This window comes from Morus notabilis, unplaced genomic scaffold (assembly GCF_000414095.1).
Source record: "Morus notabilis unplaced genomic scaffold, ASM41409v2 Scaffold139, whole genome shotgun sequence".
Taxonomy (NCBI): Eukaryota; Viridiplantae; Streptophyta; class Magnoliopsida; order Rosales; family Moraceae; genus Morus; species Morus notabilis.
This window is the reverse complement of record NW_010361068.1, coordinates 721,548-740,618: the sequence shown is the minus strand read 5'-3', so window position 1 is coordinate 740,618 and position 19,071 is coordinate 721,548. Positions and strand designations below refer to the sequence as shown.

At 34.3% G+C, this 19,071-nt stretch overlaps 3 protein-coding genes across 3 annotated transcripts; 2 read left to right on the top strand and 1 right to left on the bottom strand.

Annotated features, from left to right (window-relative positions):
* The first annotated feature begins 1,677 nt into the window (after window positions 1–1,677).
* Window positions 1,678–3,322, top strand: LOC21408099. The gene is made up of 3 exons (XM_010098347.2): window positions 1,678–2,005; window positions 2,142–2,211; window positions 2,666–3,322. Exons 1-3 carry the CDS (start codon window positions 1,777–1,779, stop codon window positions 3,240–3,242), a joined length of 876 nt encoding a protein of 291 aa, XP_010096649.1. The 5' UTR covers window positions 1,678–1,776; the 3' UTR covers window positions 3,243–3,322.
* A 7,972-nt stretch (window positions 3,323–11,294) lies between these two features.
* Window positions 11,295–14,169, top strand: LOC112091639 (protein ALP1-like). Its single transcript, XM_024165799.1, has 2 exons — window positions 11,295–11,477; window positions 13,116–14,169. Exons 1-2 carry the CDS (start codon window positions 11,333–11,335, stop codon window positions 14,141–14,143), a joined length of 1,173 nt encoding a protein of 390 aa, XP_024021567.1. The 5' UTR covers window positions 11,295–11,332; the 3' UTR covers window positions 14,144–14,169.
* Window positions 14,170–15,712: 1,543 nt separating this feature from the next.
* LOC21408097 (actin-depolymerizing factor 2) lies at window positions 15,713–17,497 on the bottom strand. Its single transcript, XM_024165753.1, has 3 exons — window positions 17,340–17,497; window positions 16,171–16,436; window positions 15,713–16,071 (listed from the first exon to the last, which is right to left on the bottom strand). The coding sequence occupies exons 1-3, from the start codon at window positions 17,340–17,342 to the stop codon at window positions 15,921–15,923; spliced, it is 420 nt and encodes a 139-aa protein (XP_024021521.1). The 5' UTR covers window positions 17,343–17,497; the 3' UTR covers window positions 15,713–15,920.
* Between the last annotated feature and the right edge of the window lie 1,574 nt (window positions 17,498–19,071).

Below are 19,071 nucleotides of genomic sequence, written 5' to 3'. Positions count from 1 at the left end.
TTCATAGTTTCTCTGGTTTGGTCATCAAAGTTATGTAAGTTGTTTGACACTATCAACAGAGAGAATACTTTAAAATCGGCTACTTGATATAGTTGATATTTAGTTTCATCCTTTTTTTTTTTTTGGATAATTATAACTTCAGTAATTTCCCGAAAATTTCGTTCATATCAAGGCGCATGGGACGAAGGGGCATTGCCATGCAGCGGCAGCAAACTGCATTATGTTGCATTGTCATTTGTTTTTCTTCTTCTTCTTCATATTATTATTATTATTCTTCATATTATTATTATTATTATTATTATTCTTCATATTATTATTATTATTATTCATATTATTATTATTATTATTATTATTATTATTATTAACCAGTCTCTTGACTCTGTGCCACGAGTTCCTATAGTCCTGCTTAACTAAATTCAGCCGGCAGAACAAGGGTTGACTTAGAATCATCTATATAACTCTTGAGTTTTGGTCACTATGTTTGTTTTCTACACAACCACAATATAAAGATTCGATAAACTAAATTTAGTTCTATAAGAATTTAGTATTGCAAATAGTGTGACCGTTTTCTATTTGATATTATACATGAGTTACTTTGGTTATTATTTCTTATTTTATATATTCACAAGATTAAGAAAATTACCACAAGAAATATGGACACAAGTAGAGGCAAAGCAGGCAGTGTCGTAATGTGATGGCATGTAATGGCCGGACTTTTGGAGGGCATGGTATGGTCAATGGCTCAATGCCATGCTCTCTCTCATTTCTGCTTGGAGTTTTGCACATTGTCTACTAGATATTCCCACTTTTTTTTTTTTTTTGGTAAATTAGATATTCCCATATTTTTGTTTGTAACAAGTGAAGAAATTGTCAAAGATATCTCATCTTCCTTATTCGAGTCTTGTGGTTTCACGGGACTGCTTTTTGACTTGGTTTATATCGAAAATGGAACCTTTGTCCTAGTTTCACTTTCATCCGTGAACTTGTATGGTCATAGTCAATATGACTAAAGGGACGTGACATAGTTTGGTCCCAACACCTACTGCCATGGAATATTTACATCTTATTAACATCAATTATACAGGGGAGTGTTGAGATTTAAATACAATGGTATTTAGCACTTATGCGCTTAAACTTTTCACGATTGGAAAATTACTCCATAAACTTTTAATTTTGACAAACCATCTCTTAGAATTTAATAAAGTGGTAGATTGCCTCCACATTCATCATAAATGCTAAAATTTGGTTGAAAACGCAACTGAACACACTATGTTAACATGAGATTGTTTGAAGAAAGACTGAAATTTTAGATGACGATCAAAGCACATCATATCTCATGAAATGCGTTTCTTTCTCAATTTAAGGACATTCTACTAACATTTCCTGAAATTCTGGAATAATTTGTCAAATTTATTAGTTTAAGGGGTAGCTTACCGATTCAATCAAAATTCGGCAGACAAAACCCTAAAACCCCAATTATAATACTCACAAGTCATGACACAGCCACAGAAACAAATGTAGTACTGCCAAGCAAAGGCCTTACTTTCTGTCATTTCCAAGTTCTCTTCCCTCTATAAATTACAAAGTTCCACCCTTTCCTCTCATCTGTTGCTTTCCCACTTCATATTAGTATTTCTAGTCACCTCTTGTTCCTAAATTCATATCTGAGAACTTCATTGACATTTCAGCTTCAGCTTTTATTTGAGTCTCCATTTCTGTTCAGCTTGGAACCAACTTTCCCAGTTCAGTCTCTTTAAATCACTCTGTCTTCAAATAATGGCTGTTAGTTCAGAAGCAAAAGCAGAAATTTCAGTGCCAAGGATATGGAAAGATATGGAAGAAAATGCTGCTAGCCAAAGAAGCAAAGCGTGGATGGAACCCAAGGCAATGAGAAAAACAGATCAAAAAGTTCCAGTGATTTACTATCTTTCCAGGAATGGCCAGCTTGAACATCCTCATTTCATGGTGGTTCCTCTCTCTTCTCCTCAAGGACTCTATCTCAAAGGTAAATTCCCCCCCCAAAAAAAAGACCACTGATGAAGCATATTATGCTGAATATATGATATAATTGTACATTAATATTTATTTATATATTATATAACTTACTGTTGAGTACAATAATTTGTGGTTTCTCCTTTTAGATGTCATAAGTAGGTTGGGTTCTCTCAGAGGACAAGGCCTTGCCAACATGTATTCCTGGTCTTCAAAGCGGTAAGTAAAGTTTCGACAATGCAATTCCTATGTTTTTCTGAGAGAAAAACTAGAGATAACATAGGCAGTGTTATGAATTAGTCGCCCTGAGCAATAATAAAAAGAATGATAAAAAAACACACATAAAATTCATAGTGATTCATACTTAATGTAAGAGTTAACGTCCATTTTCAGCGGCTTCAGAATTTCACTAGAATGGGGGGGAAAAAAAAAAAAGGAATCGAAAGAGAATCACACCTCATACCTCTCACACTCTGTTTCTCTATAACCTAATTCCCAAAACCGACACCCTTTGCTAACTCAACATCAGCAAGATAATAAGGCTCCATCACTTAACAATGACTTCCCTAACTTCTCTTCCCTTTGCTTTTTGCTCTCTCTCTCTCTCTCTCTCTCTCTCTCTTATTTTACCACTCCATTTCTCGTGAACCAAACAGAGTTTTTCATTTTTCAGGAGCTACAAAAACAGCTTTGTGTGGCAGGACTTATCCGAGGACGACTTCATATATCCATGCCAAGGCCATGAATACGTCCTCAAAGGATCACAACTCCTTGAACCTACTTCTTTAAGCTTTAGGTCCTTGGAAAGCACCGGTTCATCATTCTCATCATCATCATCCTCCATGTTTTCGCGGGAAACAAAAAGTCCGGGCGAGGAACATCTCACTGCTCCTCCAACCACGATCACCAGAAGGAAAAATCAGTCATGCGGGTCAGTTGATGACGTCCGTGAGTACCACGTCAACGGGCCTAAAACCTCCAAGAAAGCAGCCAGCGCGTTGATGCAGCAGGCCGACGAAAGGGCGAGGCAGAGAAGAACAAGCATGGCTGAGGCTGCAGAGGTGGATGGTGCTTTTGGTGGGCTGGAGAGTTTGAAAGTGTCAATGGAAGTTGATGACCGGTGTGGAAAGGATTGGACGGCTGAGAATGCTCGTGAATGCGGGAGGACAAAGGCCTCAACGGTTCTGATGCAGCTGATCAAGTGTGGATCTAGGATAAAAGACTGCGAGCCAATAAAGAGTAAGGAGTAGGGATGAAATATTTGATAGAAAATGCTAATTTGTTTAAGGAGACTTTAGTCATGGAAGTAAATTTGTTTCTTGTAATAGAACATGGCTCATTTCATCTATTGTATCGTATGAGGCTAGAAATTTTTTTTTTGATAAACAGAATTTAACAAAATTAGTTCTTCTATTTCGTCTATCAATTTTGAACTTATTTTACAAGGTGATGTTCATGAAATTACTTGTGTTGAATGGTCTTTTCGCTTAGGATTTTCGACAATGATTAAAGGGTTTAGAGAACTTGTAGAGCAATATATGAAAGAGAAAGGGAAATGTAATAAATAACAGATTTATGGAAGTAAATTAAGTAAATAACAATTTATTATGAAAATATTTCATTTACAATTAATAAAAATATTTTTTTCATGTAAATTTTTTTTTATGACCGGTAAAAAAAATTTTCACGTAAATAAATTTTTTTCCCAATCGTTGAAGAAAATATTTACATGTTTTACTGATATTTACTTTTAAAAGTTTTAAAATCTACTATTTTATTAATTTAGTTTCATAAATATACTATTTAATTTCTCAAATAATTAGGTGAGGTTGATGTTTTTATCTATGCTTTTTTAAAATATCAGGTACAATTTTTTTTTTTAAGAAAATACGTTTTTAGTCAATTAATGATTGATCCATAAATCATTGAGTGATATTAATTAAATACTTATTATATCGTTCAGTCAGTTATTGACTATTAAATCACTTAGCCAATTAATCCAATCAATGATAGACCACTTCTTAAAAATGATTATTTTTTTTAATTTTATAAAACTTGGAACAATTATTAAATTGATATGTAAAAAAGAAAAAAAATAAGGACCCATTTAGTAACGTTTTTAAATTTATTTTATTTTTAATATAAAAATAAAAATGAGATTATTTTTAAAATTATTCTGAAACTGATTTTAAAATTACGTTTAATTAAATTTTTAATATATTATTTTGTATATAATAAAAAGGATAATTTGCACAATAATCTCTAACCTTTTTATAAAAAATAACAATTTAATCTCTAATTTTTTTTTTTAACAATTCTACCCCTAACCAATTTAAAAAAGTATAATTTAATCATATTTGTCAAATTTTTAACAGATTCTCGCATATCAGTTGCCTTCTTTTTTCAATTAAAAGACAAAAATGTCATCAAAACCTCACACCCATGGCCTTCTTCTTCCTCCTCTCCGCCTCCGGCGAGCCTCATCCCTGACCAACCCAGACCGACGAGCCCCATCCCCGATGATCTGACCTCCAATGGGTGATTTTTCTTCTTGATGCTCCTTTTGAGCAGCCCACGCGAAAAACCCAACTGAAATAAGAGATTACCAGCATGAACCAGATTCGTAGGTTCCAATTATGGAGTTCTCGGGAACTGTCTCCCAGCTCAGCTTTCTCCTGAGAGGGTTCAACGGCGGCAGTCGTGGCAGGAGCAGAGAATAGATGATATCAGAAGAATTTACCAAAGCAAACAGAAAGGATATGTTGCTGTCAGTATTTATACAAGACTAGAAGATGTTGTAATTCCATTAATAATATACAATACATTACAAGCAACTTTGTATATATACTGTAAGACTTTCCATTGGACGAGAGTCTTGGCGTCAAGGATTTCCTTCATATTCCGGTTAGCCACTGCAACTTCAACTTTTTTCTTTGCCCCAAAATTCCTCTCCTATGGAAATCCTAATCTGTTGAGAGTAACCCAAAAAGGCTCATGTACTTTACCGGAGAAAATGGTTTGGAGAGAGATTAATAGGCGGCTAAAAGCAAAGGCATACAATTTGAGTCTTTTGCGGAGATCGCCGGCGAGTGCTTCAGAATCGGGGGCAACGAGTTCAGATCTGATAGCGGAGTATTCTCCTTAGAGCCCCTCTGCTTCCACGACGGCCGGGGCTTAACTGCGCTAGGGTTGGCGAGGCCGGAGACTTCATGAAGTGCTTCATGGCTGCGAAATCTAGAGAGAGAGACTTCATGAAGTGCTTCATGGCTGTGAAATCTAGAGAGAGAGAGAGACCCTCTTTAACAAGATTACATGCTTTCCGATCATTAATTATGTTAAAAATTTAAGAAAATATGACAGGAATGATGCAGTAAAAAAGTTAAAAGAATTCTAAACTCGAATCAGCGAACGAAGTGAACGAGGTCAAGATTATACTTTTTTACATAGATCGCGGTAGTTTTATTAAAAAAAAATTAAGGATTAAATTGTTATTTTTTTTTTAAAAGTTAAGAATTATTTGTACAAATTACTCTAATAAAAAATGGTATTTCTGTTTAGTTATAATTATTAATTAATGTATTATAACATTAATGATAAATACTAGAAAATAAACATTTTTTACTGTAATAAAACTCAAAGTGTCGCGGCCGTCATCGTCGATAAGGGGAAGGAATCTCGCGTGCAAATCGTGTCAGAGGAGAAAGAGATCGAGCTGCGGTGGAGAATGAGATCACGCCGGAGGAGGAGATCGTGCGGTGGAGGAGACGGCGATCGCGATTTTTGTGATCCATCGCCGTGCTTTGCAGTAGTGGCGGCCTGAGTTACCCGATTTTTCTTAATTTTTTTTTTTTTTTGCTTTTTTCTAATTACATAGAAAAGGTTATATCTGATGTGTTTGAGACCATTTTTAGTTCCATGAAACTGTGATCTAAGAACAATACTTTTCAGTCATATGTCGTTAAAAAAATTCGTTATTAGTAACATACTGTACTGTAGTCCTAAAAAAAAGGCACACACATTTTCAAACATATCTTATATGAAATTAAAAACTAGATAGAAGAGAGAAGAATCAAATTTGAACTAATGATAACAGTTATTAACAGATTTAGGTCTCGTTCATTTCACCGATTCGAGTTTTCAGTTTTAGGTTATTATAGTAAAAAATTCTCAGAAAATGTCACATCTAACTTTTTTTACTACAGTAAAAAGTTCTCATAAAATATCACATTTAAGTTCGAATTGAAAACTCGAATCCGCAAAGTGAACGAAGCCTTAATTTATGGGTTATTAAGGTTTAAAGGTTGAACCCATGAACCTAATTTAAACCTTTATTTGGATCGAAAAAGTAAACGAGTGGTTTGAACTTTGATGGGATAAATCTCCTTCATTTTTATCTAGAGTACGTAGTAAATAATATATTTATGAAATTAATTAATTAAGTAAATAATATATTTTAAAACTATTTTAAGTAAATAATAGTTTATCGCATAAATGTTTCATTTACGATTAGTAAAAAAAAATTTCTATGTAAATTTACGTTTTATGACTGCTAAAAATAGTTTTTCTACGTAAATAAAGATTTTTTATCAGTAATAAATAACACATTTATAGGGCTGTTCATGGGTTGGGTTGGTGCGGGGTAGGATTTTTTTCCCCGCCCCAAAGGGTGCGGGTTGCACATATTTAGGCCCAACGATGTTAGAAAAATTTCACAACCCAACGATGTTCGAGTTGGGTTGGGGCGGTGCGGGGTGGGTTGGGTGGTCGGTTTCAACATTCAAAAAATTAAAGACTTAAAGTTCAATATAATATTCAAACTTCATCATTAAATAGAAATAGTAACCATCCTTATCAGTCCGGCGAGAGAGCACCGGAGAAAGTGGGCAAGACGGCGGCCGAGAGGACTGAGCAATGAGGAGAGAGTTATGAGGGGGTTCACGGGAGGGGAAGAAGAGGGAAAACTGAAAAGGAAGAGGCAAGAAGAGGGGGTTCACGGGAGGGGAGACCGAGAATGAGATTGTGAACCCTAATGTTAGTGAGGTAGAACTTAGGCAGTTCGGCTTAGGCCAAAAGCTTAGGGGTATGTTGTGCGGGTTGGGTTAGGGATTGCGGGTTGTTATGGGCCCAACCTGTAATCCGCCCCAAACACTTCGGGCCAGAGGTATAATGAGCCGCAAATTTAAAAATAATGTTGTGGGTTGCTTTTTTCGGCTTGGGTTGGGGCAGGGTGGGTTGGGTTTGCGGGTTGTTCGGGTTTATGAACAGCCCTACACATTTACACAATAAATTGTTATTTATTTAAAATAGTGTTGAAATCTCCTATTTACTTAATTTAATTTCAAAAATCCCTATTTACTACCATTTCTCATTTTTCCCAATAAAACTTCAAGAAAGACCACTTAAATAAGGAAAAGAAATGGTAAAAACATTTACTTATAGCATTTACCTGTAATGCTTTTTGGAAAGAAAGTATAAATAAATATAGAAACAAATAGGGTGATGGAGGGAAATAGGCCAACATTTGGAAGGAATTAAAATTAATAGGTTAAGTTTTAGAAAAGTTAATAAATATGCCAATATAACGTAAATCTAGATTTATAAACAATAAATTTCCAAAAATACCCTTAAATGAGAATTCCACTCAAAATCCTAATACTTGTCTCTCTCTCTCTCTCTCACCGACCTCTCTCTTCACTCTCTCACTGAAACTATCAGCCTCTCTATCTCTTCCCTCCGCCGCTCTCTCTCTCTCCCCCCTCCGCCACTCTCTCCCTCTTCTGCCGTGCTCTCTCTCTCTCCAAAGCGTTGATCTGCACACCGTCGAGCATCTCATTTGTTGGATGCGAACGCCGCCGTCAGAAGAGAGAAACAAGGAGGAGTGAAACCGGAGAGAGAGAGAGAGCAGAAAGAGAGAAAGTGTAATAGGGAGAGAGAGGGAGGCAAAGATAACAAGAAAATGAGAAAATAAAAAACAAAAAATAAAAATGAAAACTAGGGTAAAACTGGGAAATAAACAATTTAAAACTAAGAATGGCCTATAAATTTCTAATCATTAATAAATGGCCTATTTACTTCGACAGCTTTTTTAAGTTAGCCTATTTAATACAATTTCTCAAACAAATAATACAATAATATGTTGGCATACGACGGAAATATGATTAGATGACAACAACATTAAAAAGACATACTCAGCAAAAATGATAAAAAAAAAAATTAAATGAAAGGTGAAATAACGTCGGCCCCGTTCACTTCACCAATTCGAGTTTAGAATTCTCACAAACAATCACATCTAACTTTTTTACTACAGTAAAAAGCTCTCACATAAAATCACATCTCAACTCGAATTACAAACTCGAATCAGCGAAGTGAACGGGCCCGACATAAAACTCTCACTTTAGGATCCTTCCGAGTTTGTCTCCTGAATTTTAAAAACTCTCATTTTGCTCACTAAATTTTAAATTATTCTCACTTAACCCCTTATGTTAGAATTTGTGTTAAAAATAGATAGAATAATTTAGTCACATAGTATTTCTATTCGAATCTCTATTAAGAGCAAACGGATAAAAATCACATGACTATACTTAACCTTTTTTCAGTCTGATTTTAACAAAAACTCCTACAAAAAGGGCTTAAATGAGACTAATTCAAAATTTAGAGAGTAAAGTCAAAGTTTTTAAAGAAGGCAAATCAGAAATGATTCCAAAATTCAGGGCACAAGTGATAATAATCTAAAAATAATAAATTAGAAAACGACAATCAAACGGAAACAGCAAAATGAGAAAACGCCAACAATAGGAAATACGACACTAAAGGAAAATAAAACTAAAGAAAAAAAGAATGAAAACGATGACAAGACGAAAAGGCAAAAGTATTTTAAAGGCCAATGAACTAAAAGCGACAATTGAAATATGATAAGAAAACAAATGAAAAACGGCAATTGAATTGAAAAATGGCAATAAACTACAAACGACAAAAAGAGTGACACCACTATAAAATGCAAAACAACAAAATAGATAGACAAAAGTCACAAAAAAACATTAATTAAAAAGTCAGCACAGAAAAAACTTATGCAAAAAAAAAAAATGACAATAAATTCTGTAGTAAGATGTACCCGTTCACTTCACTGATTTAAGTTTGTAATTTGAGTTGAGATGTGATTTTATGTGAGAGTTTTTTACTGTAGTAAAAAAGTTAGATGTGATTGTTTGTGAGAGCTTTTTACTGTAGAAAAACTCGAATTCTAAACTCGAATCAGCGAAGTGAACAGTGCAACCTATTGGGAAGACAATTTCTATCCATTGTATATTGGACAAGATTATGTTAAAACACAATGAAACCGAGGAAAAAAAAAAAAAACACACACACACACACACACAAGGGGATAAAAAGGATAAAGAAAGTGTTATTAATGCACAACAACAAAGCGAAAAAAATACAAGAGGAGAAGGAAGAAACGTTCTTTTTAATGTTCACCTGAAAATAATAAAATAAGAGAGTATGTATTTTTGTTGCTATTTTGTGTTTTACTTTCCAATATAAATTGTGCTTGTTTTTAGAGAGAATACTTTGTGCTGGTTTCAAACGGTGAAAAGGTCAAGAACGGAGCTCAGGAGGAGATAGAAGACGATACCCAAAGAAATATAAGAATGAATTGTTAGTTTTCAATAGCTGCATTGAATTTTGAAATGATGAATAAAAATTGAAATAATACTGTGACCATTCCAATGATCTGAGCTCACAAGTTTCACTGTTTTACTATATGTTGAACATCCACAAAACAAATTAGTTTACCTATTATATTGTATGGATTGTTAACGAGTAATGCACTAGTTAATTGCATTGGTTGCTAAATGATGGATCTAAGTTGCTCTTATACCAACAAACATCAAACCAATGTGATTTTGTGGTTAAAGAGAATTTTTAATACAATGTCAAAATAAATATGTTTGACATTGAAAACACTCCATAGTGCAATGTTATTTTGTGCAAAATTTAGCATATGTTGTACTTAGTATCAAGTTGGACAACAAGCATGGCATATACTAATTTTTGGCGTTTAATTGTTATTGCCTTATTGCGTTTAAAAATTAAAAGTATTTTTGCAAGTTCTAAAGTTTAACAGTAATTGAAAAAAAAATAATTATAGCATTTAAAATAACATTATACATTGGAATACAAAATAGAATAGCACATAAAATATGTTATTTTTCACACTTTATAGTGTCAAATATAAAATTGGTATCGGCACTTGTATTTGACATTGTCTAACATATATTTTACTCTCTTTTTTTTTTTTTTGGCTGAATAAAAAAATGCATTAGTGGTGTCCTCATGCCCCTAACTAAACGGTCATATAACAAATAACAAGTCATATTTGATAAACCGATAAGAGACATAATTAATTCAGGTTCACAACAAATAATAGAAATCGATCTTAATAAATCGTGTGTATATATATATATATTTATATGCGCGCGAAGTAAGTACATGTTAACTTGGATGGCTAGCTTCGCATTTGGCCTCCCATTGAAGAAGAAAATTAAAGAAAAACTTGGTTGGCTAATGAAGGAATAAGAATCCATGAAAGCTACAAGCCTGCAATCTTCCCTACTTACTCAATGCATGACTTCTGTAATTTGTTTGAAGAGAGCAATAGAACATCATAAAATATACATTTAAAAAAAAGGTTATTGCCTGTATATTACACATAACACACTTTTGGACTCGTGGTCTTGGTGGACTAGGGATTTTCAATATGTAACAAAATGTTACTATTTTATTTTCTTTTCGTTCCCCTCTAAATATTCATATTACATAGTACACTTACATACATATTCGTATATGTGAGTTTTATTCGATATATGATTTCCCAAATATTACCTATATTCATGATCACACACAATTACATAGACCCAAATACACACACACACACACACACACACACACACACACATATATATATATATATATATATATATATTCTTGGAGTTATTATTTGCATGCGTTGAAATCCAACAAAAAGGAACACTTCGCACACCCAGAATACATACACACACTTTCATTTTCATCTCATATATATTAACCCACCTAAGAAAAAAGAAAGAGAAAAAAAGGCCATTTTCTATTTCTTCCTTCCACATGTATATACATGTTTGTATTCCTTTTGTTAAATCTGAGGCTTACGATTGATGGGTTTTCCATGTCACTCTTTGGAATTCTTTAATTTTCTTGCTTGTTGACGGCACTCCTGGGGTTGGGTCGGTTTCGTTCTTCCTTTCTTTCTTTCTTTCTTTACTTTGCCTTGCCTTGCCTTGCCTTGTGTTCGTTCTGAGTTCTTCAAATGGGACCCACTAGAGGGTTGAAGAGGAAGAAGAAGAATAATAAGGCTGAGAAGAAGGTTGACCAGAATGCGTTTGTTGCTTCTCTTGGCTCGCAACTTCTTCAGCCTCTGGATTGGTGGGACGACTTCTCTCGCAGGATTACTGGTAAAACGCTTTTTATTCACTTCTATGATGTGCATTTTTATGCGGTATTATTGTTTAGTTGGTGGGATTATATATATTGGTTTTGATGAGTATTGGCTTTGTCGTTTGTTGGGATTTCTTTGTTTTTGATGAGATTTTAGGACCTGGGTCAATGCAGTCTTGGTGTTGCCTTCCTATGTGGTGATTTTAGGGGAAAGTCGTTCTTTCTGCGATGTGTTATAATTTATATATCTTTTCTTACCTTCTCTTGATTTGTTTATGGCATACGTTGATATTGTGAATGGTTGGGAATTTGTGGTGACTGGAAGAATGTCTATTCTGGTTTTTCTTGTACTAGGTAAAATTTAGTGTAAAGGGTCTGTCTAAGTTTTTAATATTCGTTGGATTTCCACATATATAAATTCATTTTGAATCATATTTGCTTTTGTGTTTTAATTTCGTATACTCTTGTTATTTCTGGCTTCTGAAACCCCTTATTTCGTGACCTACATAGTGAACGTGTTAGAAAGCAGAGAAAGAAAACCGAGATTGCCTCTGTTATTAGTTACCCTACTGATTTTTGTGATGTGATTGTGTGATATATGTCATGTTCAATCAAGATAAGTTTATACAATAATCCCAAACAAAATGTTTTTTTTTATTTTTCTTAACCTTAATAATTATGTTACAAAGAATTGTACGACAATTTGTATGGGATTCTTTGGATTTGCTTCCATTCATTTGAAGTAATAAGTATATCTCATGTAAGTTTGTTTATGCAGAATTATGCAAATCCTAACATTAAGATACAACTAGTTTTCTTATTGATTTTCAGTAATAATGCTGGATAATTCATACCAGTTCAAATAATCAGATAATGTTGCCTTTGAACACGATCACATTAATTCATGTGTGGGACACTCTACAATGAAAAACTCAGATTATTGTGCTTCCATGGATATTACTAACGTGTTCCTTGTAAGGTGAATACTGGCAGATTTTAGTCGTGTTGGTATTGTTATGCGCAAAAAATGTTAGCCAGAAAATTTTAATCTGCTTATGCTTCTCAACTATGTTTGTCCAGAGATATCTTTATCAGGAAATTGTATCTGATCTGATAAGAGTGGAAGAGAGACATTAAGTACCTACCACGCAGATCTATATTCTTTATGGTCACGCATTTTTAGAGGTTAATGCCAAAAAAGAAATTTTTTAACCAAAGTAGTAGAAGAGAAACAAGATAGTGGTATTATTTGGCTGCAGTTCAGTTTTTATGTTTTAGCTGCTTTTACTATGTCTTTCCGAGTCTACCTACATGCTTATAATTGAATATTGTTACTAATAATTCTAGTTATTAACTGAAAAAGTGATTGTGTAACTACTTTACAGTTTTGACTGAAAAATTTTCATATGCAAATTAGTTGCATTGGAATCTTGATAAAAGTTGTTATAACTACTCTGGTTTATAGTTCTACTCTTATCTTCGTTTGCAAGTTAACTCTCTCTGATTATAGTATGGACTTCATATGAATCTAAGAATTATGTCCTGTGTAGCCGAGGCTTTCCTCGTGTTTAGTTTTGCTATATATTAACATATATATATATATATATGAGAGTTATATTGAAAGAACTATAATATTCTTGTTTTCCTCTCTGCAGGGCCTTTGTCTCAGACAATGACATTTGAATCCATTTTCAAAATTTCAAGGAAGACATTCAGCTACATCTGCTCACTCGTAAAGGATGATATGTTGGCTAAAACCTCGTACTTTGATTATAAAGGGAACCCTTTGTCTTTGAATGACCAAGTAGCTGTTGCTCTTCGGAGGCTAAGCTCAGGCGACTCATTGTCTATTGTTGGTGACTCATTTGGGATGAATCAGTCAACAGTTTCTCAGTTAACCTGGCGGTTTGTGGAAGCAATGGAAGAAAGAGGACTCCACCATCTCTGTTGGCCTTCAACTGAAGCAGAGATGGAAATAATAAAGTCCAAGTTTGAGAAAATCCGCAGTCTTCCAAATTGTTGCGGTGCAATTGATACCACACACATCATGATGACTCTTCCTAATGTGCACCCAGATAATGATGTCTGGATTGACTATGAAAAGAACAGCAGCATGATCTTACAGGCAATCGTTGATCCGGAAATGAGATTCCGCAACGTAATTGCTGGATGGCCAGGAAGTTTGAGTGATGCCATTGTGCTCCAAAGCTCGGGTTTTTTCAAATTGTCCGAAGATGGGGAGAGGTTGAATGGGAAGAAGATAGTTCTCTCGGAAGGAACAGAGTTAAGAGAATACATAGTAGGAGATGCAGGTTTTCCTCTTTTGCCATGGCTGCTAACCCCATACCCTAGACGAGGCCTATCAGATTTTCAGGCCGAGTTTAATAAACGGCATTATGCCACACGAATGGTGGCACAGAGGGCATTGGCAAGGTTGAAGGAGATGTGGAGGATAATTCATGGAGTCATGTGGAAGCCTGATAGGCATAGATTGCCAAGGATCATTCTTGTGTGCTGCATACTCCACAACATCATTATCGACATGGAAGATGAGATGCAAGATGAAATGCCCTTCTCACACCATCATGATTCTGGTTACCGACAACAATGTTGTGAATCCGTCGACAAGTCTGCCTCGATTCTGAGAGAGAAGCTTTCTCTACACTTGGCTGGAACCACTTGAGAAAGATGCCTCAGTCTCGGGAAATGGTCATCTTTGATTTCTTTCACTCATGAACTGCTATGTCTTCTTGAATTGAGACTATACATAGTGCAGTAATTCGTTTACAGAAATAGTTTTGTCTATTTTAAACATAAATCTCTGATAGATAAGAATATTTTTTGGCCTTTCCTTTGTGCCTCAGAAATCAGTCTTTTACATGCACAAAGGTGATTTCGCTGCTTCATTTTCCTTGATAAAGTAGGTTGAAGAGTCTGATTATCTCAGTACAAGATACGAACCCAAAATGGATCACCAACAAACACCTATTAGTTGATCATTTATACATAGTGGTCGCACCTTACAAATAACGAATCTTTTCCTGTGTCCGGATTAAATTCCAGAGTTTTGTAGCCCGAATAAATTGGAAGACAAAAAAATCAAGCTCGGTGGAAGATTTTAATTGGTGTATGTTTCATTTTCACATGACCATTGTAAAAGGAAAAAATAGTCAGTTCTTCAACGAAAACATATTTGTCAACAATCCACCAAGGTACTGTACTATAAAGAGAACAATCTTTAAGGCTTCATCGCTTTTTTCTCACTTCTTTCTTTAGATTTTCCCGTTTCCTCATATACCTTCCAGTCTATAATAATAATAATAATAATAAAGACCTTGAATATTCCGCGAAGATTTAAAATCGCTTCTTTGTGTTTAAGATGCAACTGCATGTACGTTTAAACAGAGAGGAAAGCAAACTAAAGGAAGCAAAAACAGAGAAAATAACAGCAAGTTTAAAAAAGACCATATTATTTCTCATTAAACCAGACTTGTAAGGAGGGAATTGGATAATACTTGGCTGATACATGGAAAGGAAAAGGTTTTGCATACGCCAGAAGTAAATACATCAAAAGACTGACAATCCGGATAGTGACACGACTCGAAACCCGCACGAAATTAATGAGTTTGAGTTTATCATAAATAAGTACGGATCAAAATCAGGTCGAACCCGTGAAACACGATTAAATAACGTATCATTTTCAGGTTGACCCACCATAACCCATTTATTAAACGTGTCATATTTAGGTACACAACCCGTTTATTACCCATTTTATAAACGTTTAAAAATAGATTCAAAAATAGCCTAACACGACTCATTTATCACCTATTTTATAAATAGGTTCAAAAATAAATTCAAAAATAGATTAACAAGACCCATTTATCACCAATTTTATAAACGGGTTGACACAACACGTTTATGACCTGTTTAATAAACAGGTTATTCGTATCGTGTCAACCCGCCAATATACAAATCGTGTTTGGATTTTGTATTTCGACACGATTAATAAACGGATCGTGTTCGTGTCAACTGAGAGGGTCAACACAACACGAACACAACCCGCCAACACGAATTGCCACCCCTATCATAGCCCCACAAAATGGTTTGAAATAGAAGCAAAGCATAAAACTTCGAAATCTTTATGCAAAACTACATTGGGAGGTTTTCTTCAACAATAAACGGATTCCATCCAATTTTCAAGCAAAAACCACAAATGATTTCTAACGAGGAAGAAAAGTTAGATTTCAACCTCTTACAAACAGTAAACTATAACAAAGCACCATATGATATTAGTTTGTATATGACACCAAAATCAGGTACCAATAAATCCACATTACAAATCACGTCATAAACCAATATTATAGGAAGATAAATTCATGTTTCCATAAAGTATGGATATTTCACATAAGAAACCCAGATAGTAGGGAGGATTCTCCATTGCATAGTTTCACGCTTTACATTCAGTTAGAGCGGCTTCTAAAAACATCAAGGCCCATCTCAGTTGGATCAGTAGCCTGCAACTCTACCTGAATTCCGTCCAACTCTCTCTTAAACCTGTCTTTCGAGCTCGCGTAAATCATCTTGCTTCTCACCCTTGATGTGTCAGGAGACCTTAAACAAGTATAACAATCAAAGAAAACTTTGTTGAGCCCCGCCAAAAATATATATATTTGGAATAGAACAATGCTAGAAACCACAAAAACCGGTTACCAGGCGATGAAAATAATCTTGCTCTTCTGGACATTCTCTTCAGTGATGAAATCATAGTCATAGACAGCATAGCGGCACTCATTGTCAGGAAGGCTTGCGGTAAAATCTTCATAGCTCTGAGTTGGTTCACCAAGCTTTTCCACTATAACCTGCTTTTGCTTCTCTTCAATCTTGAAAACTATGAAGCGGTATGTTCTTTTCGCCTTTAATTCTAAAAACTTAAGCTTGCAGTCATCATGCACAGCCATCCCTGATGCTGCGTTTGCCTACAAATGTATATTAAAACAAAAAAAAAGAGGGGGGGGGGGGGGGGGGCTCAATAACCAAATAAAGTCCAAATCCAATTATAAGCATTATATTCTCCGCCAAGTACAAATAAATTCATCCCCAGTTATTGCATAAACAAAAGTAACCCATCAACGGAGGCAGAAAAAAAAATCGAACAACACTCAAAAGGAAGTTGAATTTTTCTTTTTGTCATCAATCACTAGTGGTTTTAATAAGTAGTTGATAGTTGTGGTCAAATCCCGATTCAGAATGAATATTTTTCCTCATATCATGTTGCTACTTAAAATCAAATATTTGACTTGTCCCACTTAGATCAAATTCTTTTCATATAAAGCCCCAAACCTGGTATCATTCCCAATCTAAATAATCAAAATGCCCAATTAGTCACAGCAAAATCAAGCAAAATCCCGTTTTTCAAAAATATCTATACAATAATAGCGGAGTCATAAGCATAAATAATCTACTTACACAACAACATCCGCAAAAAACACATAAATTGCAAACCCTAAAATAGACGGAAAAACTAACTCAAATCAACATGCAAAGCACAATTGGCCGAACAATTGAGGTCCAACACAATTCATACGTTAGACGATCAATCCGGTGAGCAAATACCGAACCATCGGACGGTTGGGATTGAAAATCAAGAGATTCGTGGACAAAATCCCTATCTTCCATGCCCGAAAACAAAAGAAAAAGAAAAAACCACATTGATCAAGCAAAAGAAACCTAGATCGAATGCAACAAATTTCATAGATCGAATACCAAAACATCACGGATTAAACATAAAATCAAAATCAACAGAACAGAAAATTTTTTTAAAAAGAAAAAAAAAAAGACAGAACAGAAAATAGAGAGTAAGATAGTGAAAAACCGCTCACCATTTTTGTCGAACAAATATCGGATGACAAATAGAGAAGAAAGTGCGAGAAAGGCTGAGAAAATCTAGGGCTCAAACACTAGAGAGAGAAGGAGAGGAGAGAGAAGTAGAGGAGATGATAGGCTTTAGACTTTAGTTGAAAGAAGAGGGCTGCGACTTGAAATTGTGGAGGCCCTTTCTTCGCATTTGGTGGCGAGCTAATCTGACGGTGACGGCTCGCTAAGATAGGGTACTGATCTCATCATCTCGCGCCACGTGGTAGGTGGACCAAGAAACGGTGTCACCGCAGGGTGAGATAGAGAAGGTGGCATGAACTTCACGCAAAGGCGCTTTTGTGAATTCATTCGGCGTCGTTTCGGTACCAATTGGCTTCGGCCCAACTTGGCGTCCGGTTTCTCTGTCCACATGTATTTAACCAACCCAAAAAAAAAAAAAAATCAGCATTCAGCACAACAAAGAAGGAGGATTTTTTTATAAAAAAAAAATTATTCTATTCTATTAAGAATAAGGAGGGCGACTACACAAAACGGACAATAACAATACAATAACAAATCTGAAATACTCTCCTAAAAAAATTAATCTGAAATGCTAATAACGTCCTTATAGTATCACAGCCTGGTGGTGGTAGTCTACTAAATTACTGACGGTAGCATATTGCTACATTGGAGACAGTCTATCTCTGTGTCCATCTATCTACATGTAAGAAGTGGCAATCGCCACTTCACTTTTTCGACCAAAACGTCGCCGTTTTGACCATTTTGTTCGAAAAAGTGACCCCCTCTCCTTTTTCCTTTTTAAGTCTTTTTTTATTATTTTTTAAATTTTTAACCTAAAACTTATTTTTTTTTTCATTTTAGTCCTTTTTTACTATGTTTTCTTTTTCCTGAATTTTACTTTATTTTTACCTTACAACTTATTTATTTCTTCATTTTGTTTTTATCTTTTTTTATTTTTATCATGAAACTTTATTTTTTTATTTTATTTTTTACCTTAAAACTCATTTATTTCTTCATTTTAGTCTTTTTTTAGTCTTTTCTATTTTTATCTTGAAATTTCATTTTTTTCTTTTTACTTTATTTTTACCCTAAAACTTATTTTTTTTTATTTTAGCCCTTTTTAGACTTTTTTTTTATTTTTACCTTGAAATTTTATTTTATTTTTCATTATAATCTTTTTGTCTTAAAATTTTTTTATTTCTTCATTTTGACCATTTTTTATTTTTTCCATGATAGTTTATTTTTTTCGTTCTCATTTTTTTTGCTTTAAAACTCCTTTATTTCTTCATATATGTCTTTTTTACCCTTTTTATTTTGTCTTGAAATTTCACTTAGGGCTTGTTTGGTTCAACGATTCAAATTGTTGATTTGGTTTTAGTTGTGGTGATTTGAATAGTGGTGAATTGAATTGTGATTCAAACTGGGGTTTAGATATAAAAATAAATTGTAATTTGAATTGGAAATAAAATTCGAACTGTATTTGGATAAAATGTTGAAAATTGTCACTAGAATTTTGTAACAAATCTTATAAAATCTCGTTGTAAATGACATCTAAAAATATGCAATATGGATGAAGATTTGTTCCTCTCTATATTATGAACACATTAAAAAAAATCATCTCAATCGAATTAAAATAAAGAAGTTATGACATTTTTTAACCTTGGAATTGAAGATAGGGAAAAAGTAGAATCAGAATTGTTTTCATTATAGAAAATAATTAGGATTGTTAGAATTTAA

Excerpts from the sequence above, each read along its gene's own strand:
- LOC21408099 (XM_010098347.2), top strand. The coding sequence starts at position 1,777 with ATGGCTGTTAGTTCAGAAGCAAAAGCAGAAATTTCAGTGCCAAGGATA. Across the intron at positions 2,006-2,141 it reads TCAAGGACTCTATCTCAAAG|ATGTCATAAGTAGGTTGGGT; the intron begins GTAAATTCCCCC and ends TTCTCCTTTTAG. Across the intron at positions 2,212-2,665 it reads TATTCCTGGTCTTCAAAGCG|GAGCTACAAAAACAGCTTTG; the intron begins GTAAGTAAAGTT and ends TTCATTTTTCAG.
- LOC112091639 (XM_024165799.1), top strand. The coding sequence starts at position 11,333 with ATGGGACCCACTAGAGGGTTGAAGAGGAAGAAGAAGAATAATAAGGCT. Across the intron at positions 11,478-13,115 it reads CTTCTCTCGCAGGATTACTG|GGCCTTTGTCTCAGACAATG; the intron begins GTAAAACGCTTT and ends TCCTCTCTGCAG.
- LOC21408097 (XM_024165753.1), bottom strand. Across the intron at positions 16,072-16,170 it reads AAGATTATTTTCATCGCCTG|GTCTCCTGACACATCAAGGG; the intron begins GTAACCGGTTTT and ends TACTTGTTTAAG.